General features: G+C 36.3%; 1 protein-coding gene across 5 annotated transcripts in view; it reads right to left on the bottom strand.

Annotated features, from left to right (window-relative positions):
• Positions 1 to 19,451, bottom strand: part of lrp1bb (low density lipoprotein receptor-related protein 1Bb) — a 392,748-nt gene that overhangs the window by 160,893 nt on the left and 212,404 nt on the right. For all 5 annotated transcript variants that reach the window (XR_008647172.2, XM_055216546.2, XM_055216547.2 and 2 more), the window contains 5 exons: positions 16,764 to 16,880; positions 9,412 to 9,492; positions 8,808 to 8,978; positions 3,636 to 3,815; positions 41 to 241 (listed from right to left, as the gene is read on the bottom strand). Coding sequence is in view for 4 of the 5 variants with exons in the window: in XM_055216546.2 (XP_055072521.2) it covers positions 41 to 241; positions 3,636 to 3,815; positions 8,808 to 8,978; positions 9,412 to 9,492; positions 16,764 to 16,880 (750 nt within the window). In the remaining variant the exon portion in view is untranslated. The remainder of the gene's footprint in view (positions 1 to 40; positions 242 to 3,635; positions 3,816 to 8,807; positions 8,979 to 9,411; positions 9,493 to 16,763; positions 16,881 to 19,451) is intronic.

Below are 19,451 nucleotides of genomic sequence, written 5' to 3'. Positions count from 1 at the left end.
CTTATTAATTTCCACATCCAGCTGTGCATCGCGTACTCACCACAGAAAGGCCCCTCGTCTGATTGGTCACCGCAGTCGTTTCTCCCGTCACAGATTTTGTGAAGAGGCAGACAGGTGCTGGAATCATTAGCGCAGGGCTGAGTGGGGGGCTTACAGACGGAGGTCTCACAGGACTCCTCATCTGAGCGGTCTTCACAGTCATTGTCGCCGTCACACACCCAGCTCTTGCTGATACACTTCCCTTGGGACACAACACTCAGTTAGATCTCTACATGAATCAAGCTGTCAGGCCTAATTTGTTGTTTGTAGGTGCTGTATGCAACAAAAGGAGAGGGAACGTCAAAAGCAGGTGAATACGCGACTTAAAATCAGGTTTCCTTGTTTTTGATCTACCTTTTTGATCATTTAAACAGGTGAATGCTAGTTTTAGGATCAGTGGAATTAGAATTTAGATTTTTAGTATTTAGTATTTTAGACAAAAAAATCAAATTTAAGTGAATTTGTGCTTAAAACAAGCAAAAATACCTGGGGTGAGAAAAACATCTTGAAATCATTTTTTTCTTAAACAATTCAAGAAATTATTTTTCCCCTAAGGGGACATGGAAAAAAATTAAATAAAGGTTAGTTTATTTAACTAACTAGTTAACACGCCAAACCTTCATGTGAAGATTTTTTTAAGTTTAGTTTCGCATACGCACGTGAAACTATCGCGTGCGCACGCGAAACATAACTTTAAAAGAAATCTGCATATGAAGGTTTCGTGTGGGCACGCGAAAGTTTCACGTGAGCACATGAAACTAAACTTTAGATTTTTTTTTACTCCAATGTCATCATTTTGCTCATCAAGAAAATACTTCTTAATTTAAGAATTAAAGAAAAGTATGTACTCAAAACAAGACAAACATACTAAATAAGAAAGTCATTTTTTGCCGTGTGTCTACAGCGCAGTGGACTATAAATGGATTAAATTACTTAATAGAACAGTTTTTACATCAAAGGAACAAAAATTATTGAACTCTTTCATGGTTTGGCTATTCATGTTTTTTTTACAAGGCAATCATTTACAATTAGGACACTGTAACATCAAAAAGTCCTGTGTTGATTGATTCCACTCTGCTCATAGTGGAGCAAAAATCTTTATAGATACAAATGACAGTAAAATATGTTCAAAAGTAAATTTCTTGCATAATGCATGCCTGAAACATAGTCATAGGGGTGGTTTCCCGGACAGGGATTAGAAATAGTCCACAACTAAAATAAATGTAAGAGATGTCCAAACTGAAAAGAACTTGCACTGACATATTTTAAAATACATCAATGCCCTTTGCTTTGCCCCAAAATGCACACAAGTTATGTTTTTATTAAGGCATGTTTGTTAAAACTAGTTATATTTCAGAAATAAACAAAAGCCTAGTCCTGGTTTAAGCTTATCTCTGTCTGGGAAACCACTCCTTAATGTTTTAGTCACTCAATAGGTATGCATATGCAACCAAATAATCTGTTTGTAATCATATTGATGGCTCAGTCGGATTGAAAAGCCTTCATGTAAACACCTTAATCAATATGATTGAGGTCAATAGGATGCAAATGCAGGAAAAAAGTATGCATGTAAAACCATGAATCGTAGTTTTTTTATTTGAATGCAAAAATACATTGTGCACATGCGCAGAAGAATTGTGCTTAAGTTTATATCTTATATTTACCTCTTATTTACGTATGACATGATTCTTGGCACAGAAACACGCAATAGTAAGGCAATGGCAACACACATTATAAAGGTTATGCGGTCACGCGCTGTACATTCTGCAGCGTTCATGTCTTTTCAGCTCAGTCTCACGAAATTTCGTTATATAGTCACTTATTTTTTTTTTATTCTTTTTTCGTGATATTATCACAAATTTCCAAGTTTTTTCGTGATCGTATAACAAATTCCTGTTTTCGTGTGATAATCATGTATATGATTTACTCAACTGTTTTGTCCTATATCTTACCATTGCCGCTTCGGTTAAGGGTTAGATTTAGATAAAATGACATCCTTACCCAAACCCAACTCTAACCCTAAAGCCAGGCGACATATAAAAAAATAAATCAGAAAAAAATAGTATAAACCAATGTATAGAGTGACATTCTAATGCAAGCACCAATTCTAACCCTAAACCGAAGTGACAATGGTTTAAAAATAGGAAAAAGCAGTTGAGTAACCAATACGTGATAATCACATAAAAACAGGAATTCGTTATACGATCACGAAACCTCGTTAAACTGGGTAGTTTACATAACATTACATAAAAATATAAAATAGTGCCTTTTTGAAAAGTGTTTTCTTTGCCTATATCTAAAAACGTCTTAACTCATTCCCCATCAGCCTTTTTTTTATTTGCCCGCCATTTAGTTTCACAAAATGCCTTCCAGGAAAATCTTCTTCTAAAAATATATAAACATACAAATATGTCAAATAAAAGAACAGACCCTCTGCTTTCAAACAAACAATAAACAAACAAAATGGGGAAAAAATGTTATCCTATCTCAATTTTTTTCTATGTTTATAAACTCTTAAATATGGGTATTTTTCTTCAAAATTATTTTTTTTAGAAAAAAGCTGAAATAATTACATTTTTGTGAAGGAATTTTGTAAGACATACACAGAGTGTAAAATTTATAAATAATTTTTGCTTCAGTTTTTTATTAATTGGGTAATTGGGTAGATTATCCATCTAGTGGATAATTGTGGTATTGCAGATTACCATAAAAACTTTTTTTTAATGCAAATGTTTTCTCTTAATTGACAACATAACTCATCAATGGCGGGGAATGAGTTAAGAACATCCAACTCAACGTTGGACATTTGTACATTTATCCAGACGAGAGACCCTGTGTGCTTCGTTGCCAAGTCCTCTGCTTTTCTGCTGACTTTGAAACTGTTTTAGGGAGTTGATTTTTTCTGTGTGTTAAAGATGAAAGGATTTTGTTTATTAGTTTTTGGTATTTGGTTCTGATTATATAGAATGTACATGTAAACAAACATTTTAATCAGATTGCAAAGTTTAGTGTACATGTAAACTATACTGTACTTGTCAATTTAATTCAGTCGGATTGACAAAATATTGTGCATGTAAATATGTCTAATGTTAAACGACATACAGAAGCATCATTGGCTAAGCCAATGGTGTGAATGTGGGGCGGAACTATAAAATGTTTTGCCATGCTGTGTTTGCTGATGTGATTGACGCAGAAATTACACATCCGTATTTTACTTAATACCCAACACTGACATGTGGCTTTCTACAAATGGTACTTTTCAAAATGCAGAATGCTTTTCAACAAAAATAAACATCGCCGTGAGCTAAAATATTATTCAAGACTAGAAATTACACCACTCAATCTCAACAGTGCTGCATAAACATGAACACACACAGTTATTGCACATGATTGCACCATGTAAAAAGCCTGGATTTATCATCCAATTCGATTTGCAAGAAGCAAAGATAACTCAAACTCAAGAAGGATGGCATCAGGTACAAAATAACACCCGCTGCTTCGCAGAATTTTGCAGCTGGAATGAACACAGACTGCCAAATATAGTACAAAAAATGTGCGAGGTCAGTACAGACCTGAGACCAGTGTGTTAAGTTTACCTGAACTTTTGCAGGTAAACTTTGCCTGAGGATCGCACATTCTCTTGAGCCCCTTGCAGTTGTTTTCGTCACTGCCGTCTTCACAGTCTTTGTCCCCATCGCAGCGCCAGCGCTCGGGGATGCAGGTCCCATCTGCACGACAGTGAAACTCCTCTGCGCTGCATTCCACTGGAGGCAACGCTGGACGTGACGAGAAACAAAGACACATCTCAGGTAAATGTACAATTTATTAAACAGCCACTTTTGCATTTGGTATTTCAGCACAAAACACCTGCAATTCAGCTTGACCGGTCACAATCAGCACTGAAATAATGTCATTCATGAGTATTTGAATAAAGCCATTGTCATTCAGCACAAATGCACCTATAACTACAAATATAGCTTATTATGGATGTGCATTATTTATTAAATACCAGGCATTTTCCAGGACGATTACCATTTGGGTCACTATCTAATACATTTAATATTACAACAATTTTATCTTAAAAGAAATGTTTGTGTACATTTTTGATTGAACGTAATTCATCAAATCATGGCAAAGAGTCTTATGACAGATGCTACATCCTTAATTCTTCACACTCAAAGCCGGCCTACAAAAATGTGTCATGCAAATTGCATCCAGCATAGATATTTTGGGCCGATTTGTTATGTGAATAAGATGCTAAAACAACACAGACAGATTGTGCAAATAAACAATGTAGAGGGTGCAAAGCATTTTAGTTTATTCCCACGTGATTCGAGAGGGGTTTACAAATATGCTGGTTATTCTGGCCTTTACCGGCTTTCTCAATCTTAATCTGGCTCAGTTTTATGAAGCGTACTTTAAGGGTGCTCTTGTCACAATTAAATACAGGGGTCTTCAACTACTCTTCTTCGGGGGCCAGATTTTAAAATTGTAAATATGACGCGGGCCAAACTTTTACCCCTATTTTTACTTTTGATATATTTTTCACTTTTACCATATATGTGTGTGTGTTGTTGTCGTTTTGTTACTTTTGTTGTAGTATATTTAAGAAAACATATTAAAAACATGCATTTAAAAATGAAATTTAAAAGCCTTTTAATTACTGAAAACTCTTTATTAATATTTAAAAACAATTGCAGTTTAACATGTAAGAGCCAAATGTTAATAGTAAAAGTGTAAAAGATCAACATTTTTAAACATATTTTGTTTATAACTGTTTAACTTTCATTAATTGTTACATGTCAAGCATTCACAACATATGGCCAGTCTTCTCCTAATGACTAAAAATGCACTACATGTTTTCTTTTTTAATATTTTATAGATATATAGGCTAAACAGCCTTTCCATTGTACATTACATACTGTACAGATATAACTGTCGGGAGTTCGCCCCCTAGTGGCAGTCGTAATGAAAATGTAGTTTAATCATAAATCTGTCATGGAAGAGAACATTTAATCTACGAATATATGTATAGTTAATAATTTACTTAGCAGTAATTAAAGTATTCAAGTGTTACTGATAAAGTAAAACAAAAAATAATTAATAATTTTCACACAGTTTTGATTAGAACACACTGAAATACATCACTTCCGGTCGCCACGTCACATGCGGTGTAGTCGCATAAGTTTATTTTCTTTAATCCATCCAAAGCTCGAATTGGATCAGATAATTACGCACCTGCAGATGGTTGGCACCCCACACAGCCCCTTTCTGTGTTGTCTTGTACAGTGGAAAGGTAAAAGTAACCACGCTGAATTTAAATCGAATTTAAGTCGTTTCTCAATAAGGCTACAGCCTCCGGAGGTTGCATTTCCATACATCATTAAGTCTTATTTTAGAATTTTAACAATTATAAAGTTGACTATTATTCTTAGTTAATCGTAAATTGTTGTAATATGCGTATGATTTGTGAATGTAATGCTCAGTTGACTTAAACTTGATGACGTATGAAGTCTGCATATGCGACCTCCGGAGGCTGCAGCCTTTCGATTGTGAAACGGCCAAAGGAGACCGGCAGGCGGGATAAAGATGATTGGCGGGCTGCATTTGGCCCGCGGGCCACCAGTTGACTAGCCCTGATTTAATACTTTTAAATATTCACACAGACACTGGAAAAACTGCAGAAAGTACAAAAACAGAGCAAGTTTTTCTTAACATGCTAAGTATAAGATATTAGCATAACTGTGAGGTCTTTATTACAGCAGTCTGCCTCGATTTACAGTTTCTGAATTCCCAGACACTAAAAAAGATGTACGCAAATGCCTCAAAACATGTTTACACACCAAACCTGCCAAAGCTGCCAGCTTGACATTAAAAAAGAAATGGCCTTCAGAAAGAGACAGATGCTAGCACGATGAACTCTAAAATACATACACAGGTTTTGCTCAAGGCTAATGTTATGTCTCTTCCACTTTACACACACGGACTGTATGTGTGTTATACAACGATTTGAGACGTGCGCTGGGCGGACACGGGGTGGACAACCCCTTAGAGACGGACAGGGGGAAAAGAACCTCCATCAGGAGTTGGTTTGATGAATGGCTCCTTCATTTCTATGACAAGCTGGTGAGCTGAAAGGATTGTAGTAGTTGGCCGCAGCTTTCAGAGGTAATTACAGCAGATTAAAAGATTCAAATCTGTAAGGTGGTTCCCTTGTGAGCTCAGATGAGATTACATCTGCCAAGCGTGGAAAGAGAAAGTTTTTTCTCGTATTTTTTCTCAAATTAGGGACATTTCACTAATGCAATTAAAAGCAAACTTGATCCTTATCTTTCCTCTCTTTGTTAGTCTGCTAATCAATTGTGTTAAGCAGAATTAGAAACCACTTGATAGATTGGTAAAAAAACAAAAATAAGATTTGACCACAATATTAGTTTGACCTCCAATTGTTGATGCTTTGATAGGCAACATAACACTGCATAACACTGAAACTTTCTCTTTCAAATAAAGAAACAGTGTCTCCATATTATTGTGAATACTTATTTACGAACCTGTCCTCCTCCTGACACCTTATTTCCACCTATAATTACATTTTAGGGTTAATTTAGCTGCTATAAGAAAAATGACTTCATGAAACTGAAACGTAAATATGTTAACTTTATACACGGTCCCTTACATTGTTTCCGATATTAAATTCACCAAACTTACATGTATGCATTTTGGCAGACGCTTTTATCTGAGTATGTGTTTTCCCTGGTATCGAACACATAATATTTGGGCTGTTAATACAATGCTTTATCAGATGACTTGTGGGAATCATCAATTACCACTGAAATGTTATTTGCATGAGTATTCTTAAGCCCTTTTTACACAGAGATTACGGAAAATACACGGAAAATGCGTCCTGGATTTTTTCTGGAATAGTTTGATTTTTGGTTCATCTGTACTGCCAATGATTTTCCGGAATTTGTGTGGAAAAAATCTCAATGATAGTGTTTGGTGATTTTCACAAAAAAATTCAAGGGAAAAAAAAGAAAAGGGTTTGGGTGAATTCATGGAGACAGCAGGAAAATGGTCTGTACAAGTTTACTTTGCATCAACTCACTTTGACAAAAGCATCCCCACGTTTGTCCGGTTGCCGTGATTTTACCAAATAAGATGTGATCCTGGATCAACATTTTTTGTAACACATCTCACTTGGTGAAATCACGTTCACCCGTTTGTCCTTGGGGTTCCCCCCACACATCAGGATATCTGATTGTAAATATTAAACATGTTTAATATTGGGGCAGCTCTGACGTTCTTCCGATCAGATTCGGACGCTCTTAACACACCTTACACCAAGGGAAAATCTGATAAAATAATCTGTAGAACCATCAAGATAATCAGGACATTGCTAGGATTGTCAGAAGGGGGGAATTCAGCCCAAAATCATCCCAATTATCTTTTGCTGTACCCAGCATTACGTATTCAAATTCCTGCAGTTGGTATGTTTTTCCCATCATTTCTCATTGTGAATGTTGATCTGCGTTTAAATCCCTGTGTCAAAGAGCTGAACCATAACTTCTGGTTGCGATGCCATGCACATCCTTACTACGGCATGCCACTTATGGTATTGTTTCTACGTTTTGTTCAGACAGAATGCTTTCCGTGATTGTTACAGCAATGTTATGCTGGATTTCCACCAACTGCGGAGCGGCTGCAGATCGGCTCCGCTGCGTTATGGCTCCGCACTCCGCCGTCTGCCAATACCCACCAATTCCGTATTTGTTGCAGAGCGGCTGCATGCTGAAGTGACGAGGACCCATGAGGCTTGCAAATTCACGTGATGACCGCGTGATATCTAGTTCTATCTCCGCCCATTATGACGTTAAATTATGACCAGCCCAGATCATGACACGAGATCTCGCGAATTCAGGTTTGATCACGTGATATAGTCATGGCTCCGCCCTGCGGAGCTGTCCGGCATCTGGCAAAAATAGAAGCTCTGCGTATTTGTTCCGGAGAGCTGCGGATGGCCGGAGCTGTGACGGATTCAGAACGCAGTCAGTGGAAATACACACATTGACTTGAATGGAAACTGATTGACTGCCGCCACTCCGCAGCGGATCCGCAGCCGTTCCACAGTCGGTGGAAATCCAGCGTTACTAGGTCCTCTTTACGGGAGCGTTCCCAGAACATTTACAGGACATGTTTGCGTTCACACTGAAGCCTCTCTGCCTATTTTGTGCCGTGTGAATGAGGCTTAACAGTCATAAAGACACAAATACGTAATTCACTAACAGTGTTGGGAAAAGTTACAATTAAAAGTAATGCATTACAATATTAAGTTACTCCCATAAAATGTAACTAATTGTGTTGCATTACTTTTTCTTTCCTAAGGCTTGATCTATGAATGAAAAGTTCTGCATTCAGAAAATGCATATTGCATCACAAAAATGTGAAGCTCTGGCCTGACATCTCAGTTTCTGACTCAAACTGTTCCCACATAGGCGTGTATGCATAGAGTGCATAATGTGACTATGTTTAGTTTAATTCAGTACATATTTTTCTTAATCAAATTAATTAACTAAAAAAGTAACTTGCATTACTTTTTTTGAAAAAGTAACTCAAATATTAATGTGTACATTCAAAAAGTAATGCGTTCCTTACTTGTTACTTCAGAGAAGTAATATTATTACGTAATGAATGCTACTTGTAATGCATTACCTCCAACACTGTTCACTAATACTGCTAAAAAAATCATAAAATGGGCAAAGATGTCTTACCAGGGGCAATGCCAGCACAAGTCACATTTTCATCACTGAAATCTCCGCAGTCATTGTCCCCATCACAGGCCCAGTGCTCTGGAATGCATCTGCCGCTGGAGCATTGATACTGGCCATTACCACAGGAGTGAACACAGCCCATTTCATCACTGTTATCTCCACAGTCATCATCTATAATCATAAACACACATTTACATACAATTTAGTACCTTTATATATTACATTACGCCAGACCTTGTTTCCCCCCAAAGTATCTTTTCGATATAACAAAAGGGTTTATTGTTGCTGAGGCAGTGTTAAAACAAGTACTGTACTTCAGACCCGGATGACTATAATAAATTACAGGTTGGTATATTGCACTTTCCTTGATCTAAAATGGAGACATTTCAGATAAAATAATCTGCGAATATTTAATGGTTATTAATGTGATGAATTGCTTGTGCGACAAAAAGATTGGACAGTGGATCAATAGACTTAATTGAATTAAAAGAGCCGGGCTCTATTTTATTAGCTACGGAGAAAATAGGCTAATATATCATTACGCTAAATGGAAGAGCAAGTAAAGTAAATGGCAAAGTACTTTCTTACCTCTGAATACACTCACCTGAGTCACAATGCCACTTCATGCTAATGCATCTCCCATTAGCACAGCTGAACTGTCGAAGAACTTCACAGGTAGGGAACGCTGCGAGCGGAGAGGAAGATTGTGAGAACATTCCCTAAAAAAATCTGACGTCTCAATGCTGTCCAATACATCACTGTCTTTTTGGTACACTGAAGGAGAAATCCCATTTTTCATTTAGCTTTTAGCTTTGTAATACTGCAAAAGAAGTTTGTCCTGGCACAGATTGACCTGTCATGCTAATAGATTCAATTAGGAGACCCCTTTATCCTTACAAAATGTAGTTTCTTTGGAGCGTTTGGAGGAAAACCTAAACTGCTAAACATTCCCTTTGCACTGTGTATTGTATTTTTATACAGGTTAGGGAAAACACACACTCGTGGTGGTCTCCAACGTGGTGCCAGGTTGCCCGCACAGAGTCTGTGAGGTGCCCGCCAAAGCACATTCTATTAATAGCTTTAATTTTAATATTTATTTATTACATAAACATAATATAAGCTTGGCTTCTTTTATGTATGTTAACATTTTAAACAATGATTAAACATATCAACAAGTTAAATAAAATAAATAAAAAAGTTTTTGAGTAGACTAAATCAAAAAGTAGCCCTCCAGATATTTTTATCCATTGTGGTAGACCTTGCTCACAAAAAAAAGTTGGAGACCCCTGCCGTAGGGATTTATTGCCAGCATTGTGAAACCAAAACACCCTGAAGGTCATGCAAAATGTCATAGTGAATTATGGCTATTTTCTAGCTAAGGTTAATGAAAAGGTAATGTCAGAGGTAATAAAAGCTTTTCAGGAAACAATAACACACCAATGGTTAGATATCACTGTTTATAAGTTTCAGTTAGAATTGATTTATAGATACAGAACTGTTATTGTTTCAGCATTATGAATTATTGCAGGTCTTCCTATTAACCTGTAAACCACCACACCCTTAGGGAAGAGGTATTTTTTCAGGGTTCCCAAACCTTATTTAACTTCAAATTCAAGGACCTTTCAGGGACTTTCCAGGTCCAATACCCTCAAATTCAGAGACTAAATGTGGGGACACATTTCAAGTGAGAGCAAGGTTACATTGTGTTACCTTTTAAGATACATTGTTACAGTTCCCTTTCGAGGGAACTTGCGCTGCGTCACTGCAGTGACACTTTGGGGACGCCTCCGAGGGTAAGTGCGTCTGAATGTGTATGTCAAATTCAACCAATGGTGAGGCTTAACGACAAAGACATGGTGACGCGGGAGCCAGGAAGTAAATTGCTATCTGAAATATTGCCAAAGACGGCATTACAGGGACACAGGAAATATGGCAAGGAAGACGCAGCACCTCGTTCCCTTCTCAGGGAACAACAGTTACATACGTAACCCGAGACGTTTTCATGTGTCAAACAAAACTATGCAAAAAAGCATTTTGGTATGAATCAACATTCACATACAGAAGATATAAGCAATTAAAACAAAAAAATTAGCAGGTGTGCTTAAAAAGTCTAGAATTTTTTATGATATTATCCTACACTACACAGGGAATAATATGGATTTTTTCCAGAAAACTTCCTGCATAAAATGTATCTATGTATGTATGTTCTCCAAAAAATTTTCCCCTCAGATTCAAAAACTTTCAAGGATTTCAAGGACCTGTGGGAACCCTGTTTTTTAAATAAAGATTTACAAGCAAATTTTCAAGTTTTTGGGTGAATATACATATAAACAGATGACTGTTAATGCATATTTGCATATGGTATGAAAAGCTAATGTTGCATCTGGAATTAATGTAACTTATTAATGTATGCCTATAATAAATTGGCTTATACAAAAATACATGAAAAGCAGCTTAACTCGCATAACAGATGAGATATAGCAATTTAGTTACAACCTGGTAAAATTAATATTTAATTTAAAGTATTAGAAAGTAAATGAGTGAGCATGTGTGTACTGCAGGCATTATTCAATGTTTTCTGCACTAGCTATATAAACTGAGCATGTAAGATTTAAGAAATAACAGATCCCAGAGGCTTCCCTTAGAAAATTAGTTTTAAGAAACTGTTTATTTTTTAAACCTCTGCCGGCACAAATAAAATACTAGAGAAAGAACTCTCAAAAGTCGAAGGAAAGTGTTGCTAATCTAAAACTGTTACAGGTCAAGATTACAGTGATGTCAACAAATAAAAAAGAAAAGTGAACATTTATTCCCAGAGGGTGCAGCTGTTATTGTTGACGGCAGTAAATCCCACATCTAAGTTTCACAGCAAAACCTTTCAGGAGCCAGAATTTGGCAATTACTTTCAGAGATTCGGCTTTCACAATAGATCAGGTCCATCCATGAAGTGAAAAAATACAGGGGTACTTTAACAACCCTTCACTTATATAAATCTGTATGTGCATGACAGTGGCAGATCAAATTAACATCACTTTTAATATACAGTAGTAATGTATATACTATATACAGTATATACTAATTTAACTTCTTGTTTATTATAGTCCAATTGTATAGCCTATAATCTCCATTATTAGACAAAGGACACTGTGTAATTCAGTGTCTTTAGACCCTTAGAGAAATTGGGCTTGGTAATTGCAGTACTTTCTCTTTTAAAGAAATTTAATATGGTAATAGACTACTACATTCAGAAGAGTCATGCCCAATTAAAGTGTTCTCTAAGATTTTTGAACAAAGTGGACCTTAAGTGCAAATTGCTAAAAAGTCTTTGATCATTAAATTGCATGACCATTGTTGGCAGAGTAATGTTATTTTAAAATATTATGGTAGAAATTATGCCTTTAACAGGCCTAAATGTGCTAAATCCCATTGAGATGCACCTGCTCCAGATCATCTGCATTAAACTAAAACCCCCAGCGTAAGGCAAAATATTTGTTATCAAAATATAAAAGCTGTCCTTTATAAATCAAAAAAGGTGGTGATCACTTATCAGTTGCCATTTAGCTTGATAAAAAAACAGAAATGCTACATTATGCCACACCACCCCAGCTATAATAAATGTAGCTTAAAAGTGGAAACTACTGTATACTTACCCTAATAGGCTACACTGACTCTAACTTTAGTTTATCCTGAAACGTACTTGGGTACATGCAATAAAATACTTGAGAATACCAAGAACATGTAATTAGATAATGAGAAAGCTCAGAGTAACTGTGCTTCAGGTGCCTCGTGTGTCTCATGTGCAATGCACTTGCAGAAGAAAAGAGCTCCACGTCTTTCTGCCCAACCTGATTACAATTAAGTGAAGTCAAGCGTGCACTCTAATTACTGCGTATAGTGCTGGTGTTTGTGCAGTAGTGTAGTGAAGCGTTGTAAGACACAGCAGAAATTACTGAGACAATGGCGCACAGACAGTGCTCTTGTTAATGCGTAGCATGATAAAGTAATGGCAGCACAGGAAGTGTTTCAATTTTTGTGCTTTTGGGAACCCAGCATTGAGTCAAAAAGGGACAAGCCCAGAAGTTGGGTTGAAATTAACCCAGAATATTTGCCCCAACAATGGGTTAAAACCAAGGGGCAACTTTTCCGATCTCTCTGATGAAGCCAATACGGAAGTGACTTAAACTGCAATTCATCGACTGGCCGCTAGATGCTGGCTCCAAAAGGGAGTCTATTCCCATAGACCGCCATGTTAAATGCCCAACTTTACAGTAGAAAATAATATGTTTACAGCATGGTATAGAAAATGTTTTTGGTCTTTATAGCTAATTTTGCCCTTCATGACAACTGTAAGGGGGGTGATTTTTTTTGTAACTCATCCGTTAAATGACATTAAGCCTTAAACTTCTGCATAATTACGGGCATGGCCACTTGAGTGACGGTTGAACAGCCACTGCTGTCACTAGAATTGAGCTAGGCGGCGTGGTTTCAGCAACCAGTCACCTCAGCTTCACCCACGTCCCACCTTTTTACCCATTTTCGCATATCCCCGATATGACGCGCGGCCAAGATGGTGACGGCAGGCACCGCCTACTTTAAGCTTCAAAAACGATCTTTAGAAACTTATGGGTGACGTCATGGACACTATGTCTATCTTTTTTTACTGTCTTTGGTTAAAACAACCAAGCATTTTGGGTTGAAACAACCCAGCATGGGTTAAATTACAACCCAGCGAGCTGGGTCTGTCCCTTTTTCACCCAATGCTGCATTGAAAATAACCCAGCAACATAAGAAAAAATCCATTCGAAATGCTGGGTTGTTTCAACCCATGATTGGGTAAAATATGAACAAACCCAACCGTTGGGTTAAAATGTACCTTTGCTGAGTTGTTCAACCAATATTTGGGTCAAACATGAAAATTTTTGTTTCAATAAGAGGGTATGCCTTGACGTCACTTTTTCACGTGACCACGCCGTACTCGCCTTAATGAGTGGCAAACGTTCAACAAAATGGCTAGTTTTCACAGCAGTTGCTGCGAAAATGCCAGTAAAACTGACTTTTATCAGCTTAAATTGAATTTAGTTGGACTTGATAGCAGAGGTGGACAATACAACATTTTCCAAGCATCTGTGCTTTATTAGGGTGAAAAATTTTACTTTACTACATTCTAAAGCATAGAATCATACTGTGTTTTCTTTAATATTGCATATTAAAATTTATATAATACCTAATTACATTAAAATTGTGTACTTTTACTTGAGTAAAAGTATGTTAATGTACTTAAATAATAAATGTAAAACAAAAACTTGTATTTATGAAATAAAACTTATAATAAAAGTAAAACTTATGATAATATGCTTTGGAATGTATGTTTTCCAAAGAAAAACACGGATAAAATAAAAATACTTGACAAAATACTTTTAAGTAGAAAGTAAAACCACTGCTTGATAGTGACCCTAGCAACTAGTCAATCCACCTGTGGTCTGTGGACGTTGGAATGAACGATCTATTTACTTCTCCTTTCGGTGTTTTTGGCATTTTGTTAAACGATAGCTCGGAATTCTTGTTAGTCTGGTAACTTAGTACAGTCTATCGCACAACCGCTGTTTCCCATTTAGACGCGTTTCCCCCGTGTTTTCGCCGATTTCACACTATACTCAAACTCAGCCGCTCTGTCTTTCACCACTCAGTGGGCATAACCGCAGACACTTTTACCAACGGTGACATCATATGCATACCCTCTATTTAAAAAACTGTTGGGTTTGTCCATATTTTAACCAACCATGGGTTCAAATTGAACTTTTACTCAAAAGTTCATTGCTGATTCTGGTGCACAGTCAACAGAGAACAGGATGTGACTCAGATATAAATATGGAGAGCATAAAGGTTTGACAGAGGTGACTCAAGACCAAAGTGCTTCAAATGAAAGCTTGAGAAGACTTAAAGGATTAGTCCATTTTCTTAAAAGAAAAATCCAGATAATTTACTCACCACCATGTCATCCAAAATGTTGATGTCTTTCTTTGTTCAGTCGAGAAGAAATTATGTTTTTTGAGGAAAACATTGCAGGATTTTTCTAATTTTATTGGACTTTAATAGAGCCCAACATTTAATACTTAACACTTAACAGTTTTTTTCAACTGAGTTTCAAAGGACTATAAACAATCCCAAACGATGCATAAGGGTCTTATCTAGCGAAATGATTGTCATTTTTGACAAGAAAAATAAAAAATATGTACTTTTAAACCACAACTTTTGTCTAGGTCCGGTCCAGCGCGACCTAACGTAAATGCATAGTGACGTAGGGAGGTCACGTGTTACATATATAAAACACACATTTGCGGACCATTTTAAACAATAAACTGCCACAAAGACATTAATTAGTATCAGGTGACATACAACAATGTAGGAACGGTGCTCTTTCAAAACGCTTGTAAACACTGGGGCGGAGTTTCACGTTCGTCCTCTGTGACCTCTTGACGTGATGACGTATTGCGTGGGGTCACCTGGCGCATCACGACCGGATCTACATGACGAGAAGTTGTGGTTTAAAAGTGTATATTTGTTATTTTTATTGTCAAAAATGACAATCGTTTTGTTAGATAAGACCCTTATGCCTCGTTTGGGATTGTTTATAGTCCTTTGAAACTCTGTTGAAAAAAACTGTTAAGTGTTGAGTCAAGTATCAAATGCTGGGCTCTACTAAAGTCCATTAAAATTAGAAAAATCCTGCAATGTTTTCCCCAAAAAACATAATTTCTTCTTGACTGAACAAAGAAAGACATCAACATTTTGGATGACATGGTGGTGAGTAAATTATCTGGATTTTTCTTTTAAGAAAATGGACTAATACTTTAAGGACCTGATGGTGGTCCCTTACCATCTACCTTAATATGATGCACAGACAACACATCTTCTAAATAGACACTTTGTATTTTTGGTCAAACAGTTTATGTTTCTGTGATTTTTCAAAGAAATTGTATACTTTTGTATGCTTTTAAGTATATGTCTATTAGTGAATCAAAAGACCACTGGTTTTATCAATGTTACCATGTTGAGCTGGTCGATACACTCCAACAATGCGCATAGTCATTGTTCATGAATACACATGAGAGCTAGCTTTTGACCGAGTTTGCCCGTGCATACAGAGCCCAATCAGAGGTAAAAATGTCCTTCAATTCAGTCCTCCATTTACATTCTGTTTTGAATAGTCAATTCACTGTGGGAGTTCACAGTGGTAACTTTTCAGAGTCATTTCCTCTCAACACCCCGTGTCATTACCTTTAGTCTGCTTTAAGGGTTCGGGATGTGGTTATGGAGAGCTTTTAACATAAGAAAACTCTGATTTCTATTACCCCTGCACTCCTAAAAGCTCCTGCATCCAAGTTTAATTCCCATTTCCATAATGCATCTACAAACACAGACCTGGGGGCTGAAGGTATATGTGCTCTCTTAAGATGTTCTGAACATTGAGACGCAGCTGTCTGTGACAAAAAAATGGGCTGAGTGGGCTGTAAAGATACGCCATTTCAACCCAAACGATGGAGCTGGTGCTCAGACTGGAGTATTTGCAAACTTCTTTTTGTAAACAACCAGTTTTTACTTATTTAACAGTCGATTGATACTATAATTATGTTATTTATAGACAGTAACCTGCCCATAACCTTTATTTTTGTACATGGTGATAACATATGTCTGCATCCAGCCCCTAATGCTGCTACTGGTTCCTGCTTCAAGACCAGCATGTTTAAATAAGACATTTTTCTTGGCTCTGAACCACCCTTTCTTTTTAAGTATACCAAGGTCATATTTGGCACTGGTTCCAGCACTGAAAAGGTAATTTGAAAGATGATAAATCTTTGATCTATAAGATGGGTTTAGGATTGAATCAGTGATGTATTTCCCCGATAACAGCATACTGTAGTCAACTTCACTAAGAACCAATCCACATTGACTCACCACATGAAGTAGACTCGTCCGTCATATCCCCACAATCATCATCTTGATCGCAGCGCCACGCCTCAGGTACACAGCGACCGTTACCACACGTGAACTGACCAGACCTACATGGCTGAGCTACAGATAAAATGATAAAAGAAAGATTATTAAGTTTTTAATAGCACACTCAGTATGTGCATGTCCTTGGAATTGAATCCATGACCTTCATGTTGTTAATAGTACACTGTCAGAAAAAATGGTCAAAATATGTACCCATCCTGACATTTGGGCAGTACCCTTCCAAAAAGTACATCTTTACACCTGAAGAGTTCATATTAGTACCTTTAAAGATACATATTAGTAGCTATTAGTAATTTATCTGTATTTTTCCCAGCAGGATATGATGAGGCAATACCGTCTATATCGGTAAGGTCTGATATCACCCACCTTTTGCAACAAAAGCTCTGCCAAAAATGCACAGTGAGGTCAGAAATAAGCTTTCCAGCCAGCTTGCATTCAAACAGTCGGTAACATTTTACTTGAAGGGGTGTTCATAAGACTGACATGACACCTTCAGAATCATCACATTTTTGATTGTATGCACATTTATGACAACTGTCATCAAGTGTCATTTGTTCAATTACGTCATTTTAAATGCAAAGATGACATTGTTTGAGATGTCTTTGTTATGACAACTTGACATTACCAAGACAACATAACTGACCACTTTTTACCGTTAATACAAATTTGTCATTTAAATGTCATTAAGTGTTAATACTCTGTCAAATAGTTTCATAACAGCGTCATGAATATTTTTTCTTGACCTCAACTACAGTGGTACAAATATAATTTGTCATTTCATGAATATTTTTCTTGACTTCAACTACAGTGGTACACTACAAATATAATTTGTCATTTCATGAATATTTTTCTTTACCTCAATTACAGTCATAAATATATAATTTGTCATTTCATGAATATTTTTCTTGACCTCAATTACAGTCATACATATATAATTTGTCATTTCATGAGTATTTTTCTTGAACTCAACTACAGTGGTACAAATATTATATGTCATTTCATGAATATTTTTCTTGACCTCAACCACAATGGTACAAATATTATTTGTCATTTCATGAATCTTTTTCTTGACGTCAACTACAGTGGTACAAACATAATTTGTCATTAAAATATCATTTTTTATATTCTGTCAAATTGTTTTATAACAGTGTCATGAATATTCTTCAGTTTATAATGTTTTTTAAGTTTCATCCAGGTATTAGAGAAATAAAAACAATCATCCAATAATAATACTAATAAAAAAATTATAAAATGATATTTTATTGCATTTGGAGAACGATTCACGTACAATTGAATGAAAACAGTAATATGTCCACATACATAAAGTTAAGTATAATCTTTTGATGTGTCTGTTGCATTTTGTCAAGGTATTTAACATTATTTGACATAGTATTAACACTTGTTGACATTTTCTGGACAAGTTCAATTTGTACCACTGTAGCTGAGGTCAAGAAAAATATTCATGATGCTGTCATAAAACTATTTGACAGAGTAATAATACTTATTGACATTTAAATTACAGTTTGATGTCATGTTAACCATTAAAGCTAGGTAGTTTGATAATTAAGTTTAAATGTTTATGACAGATTTATGACAAGTTATGATTTATTGGTTAATGTCAAGTTGTCATAACAAAGCAAAGATATTTCAAACAATGTCATCTTTGCATTCAAAATGACATAATTAAACAAATGATATTTAATGACAGCTGTCATAAACGTGCATAAAATCTCCTTCAGGTTCATGACACGTGTCATGCCATGATTAAGAAGGTGTCATGTCAGTCTTATGCACACCCCATCAAGTAAAGTGTTACCAAATACGCTTTGAAATTCATATTCATCATATGCTTTTTTAATAAAAGTGATTGTGATCTTACACGAGGCTTTAACTTGCAAGTAAACATTTATTTCCCTTCAAAGAAGATACTGAGATATTTATTGTGTACCGCCATTCATCTCAAAAATGCAAATGTGAATTTTGGTCAATTTCCAGCCCTACTCACGTCCTGGCACCAAATGTATATCTGTATCTAATAGTACGTACTGCCCCAGTGACAGCTGAGGTACATATTTTGACAATTTTTTTCTAACAGTGTACCAGTCGATAGTTTCAACCACACTATTAGCACACAGAAATAATTCATTTTAGTCAAAATAACACATTTCTGGTCTAAAGTGTAACATTAAGACTAGCAATAGCCACCAGGCCATTTCTTTCTTCAGTGCTTACTGATCAAAATCTTAATGATACATCAGAGACAACGTTTTAACAGCTTCATTTAAATCATCAAATATTAATCGCATGAACATCTGCTGTCAGTTTCAGCTTCACACTGATCCAATGTAATGTCTTGTGTTCTACACCAAATTGGTCACATAACCGCTCCTGCTAAGTCAACAAAGGCCTTAGCTTTCTTCAGCTAAAGAGTCAGTTTTATCAGAGTGATGTGGGTCCATTGACAACATTTATCACATCTCCTCTTTCTTTCCATTGATCCTACAGCACTTAAACCAGCCGTAGAGTGTTACTCCTGGAAACAGGCCAGGTGCTACTCTAGTATGTAAAAAAGGAAGCTGGGTAAAAGTGATACTGACTTGCATTCTATACTGAGAAAATTAAATTCAG

This window comes from Misgurnus anguillicaudatus, chromosome 17, assembly GCF_027580225.2.
Source record: "Misgurnus anguillicaudatus chromosome 17, ASM2758022v2, whole genome shotgun sequence".
In the NCBI taxonomy this organism is placed as follows: domain Eukaryota; kingdom Metazoa; phylum Chordata; class Actinopteri; order Cypriniformes; family Cobitidae; genus Misgurnus; species Misgurnus anguillicaudatus.
Note: the sequence above shows the minus strand (reverse complement) of the source record. Positions and strands in the feature narration are given on the sequence as shown.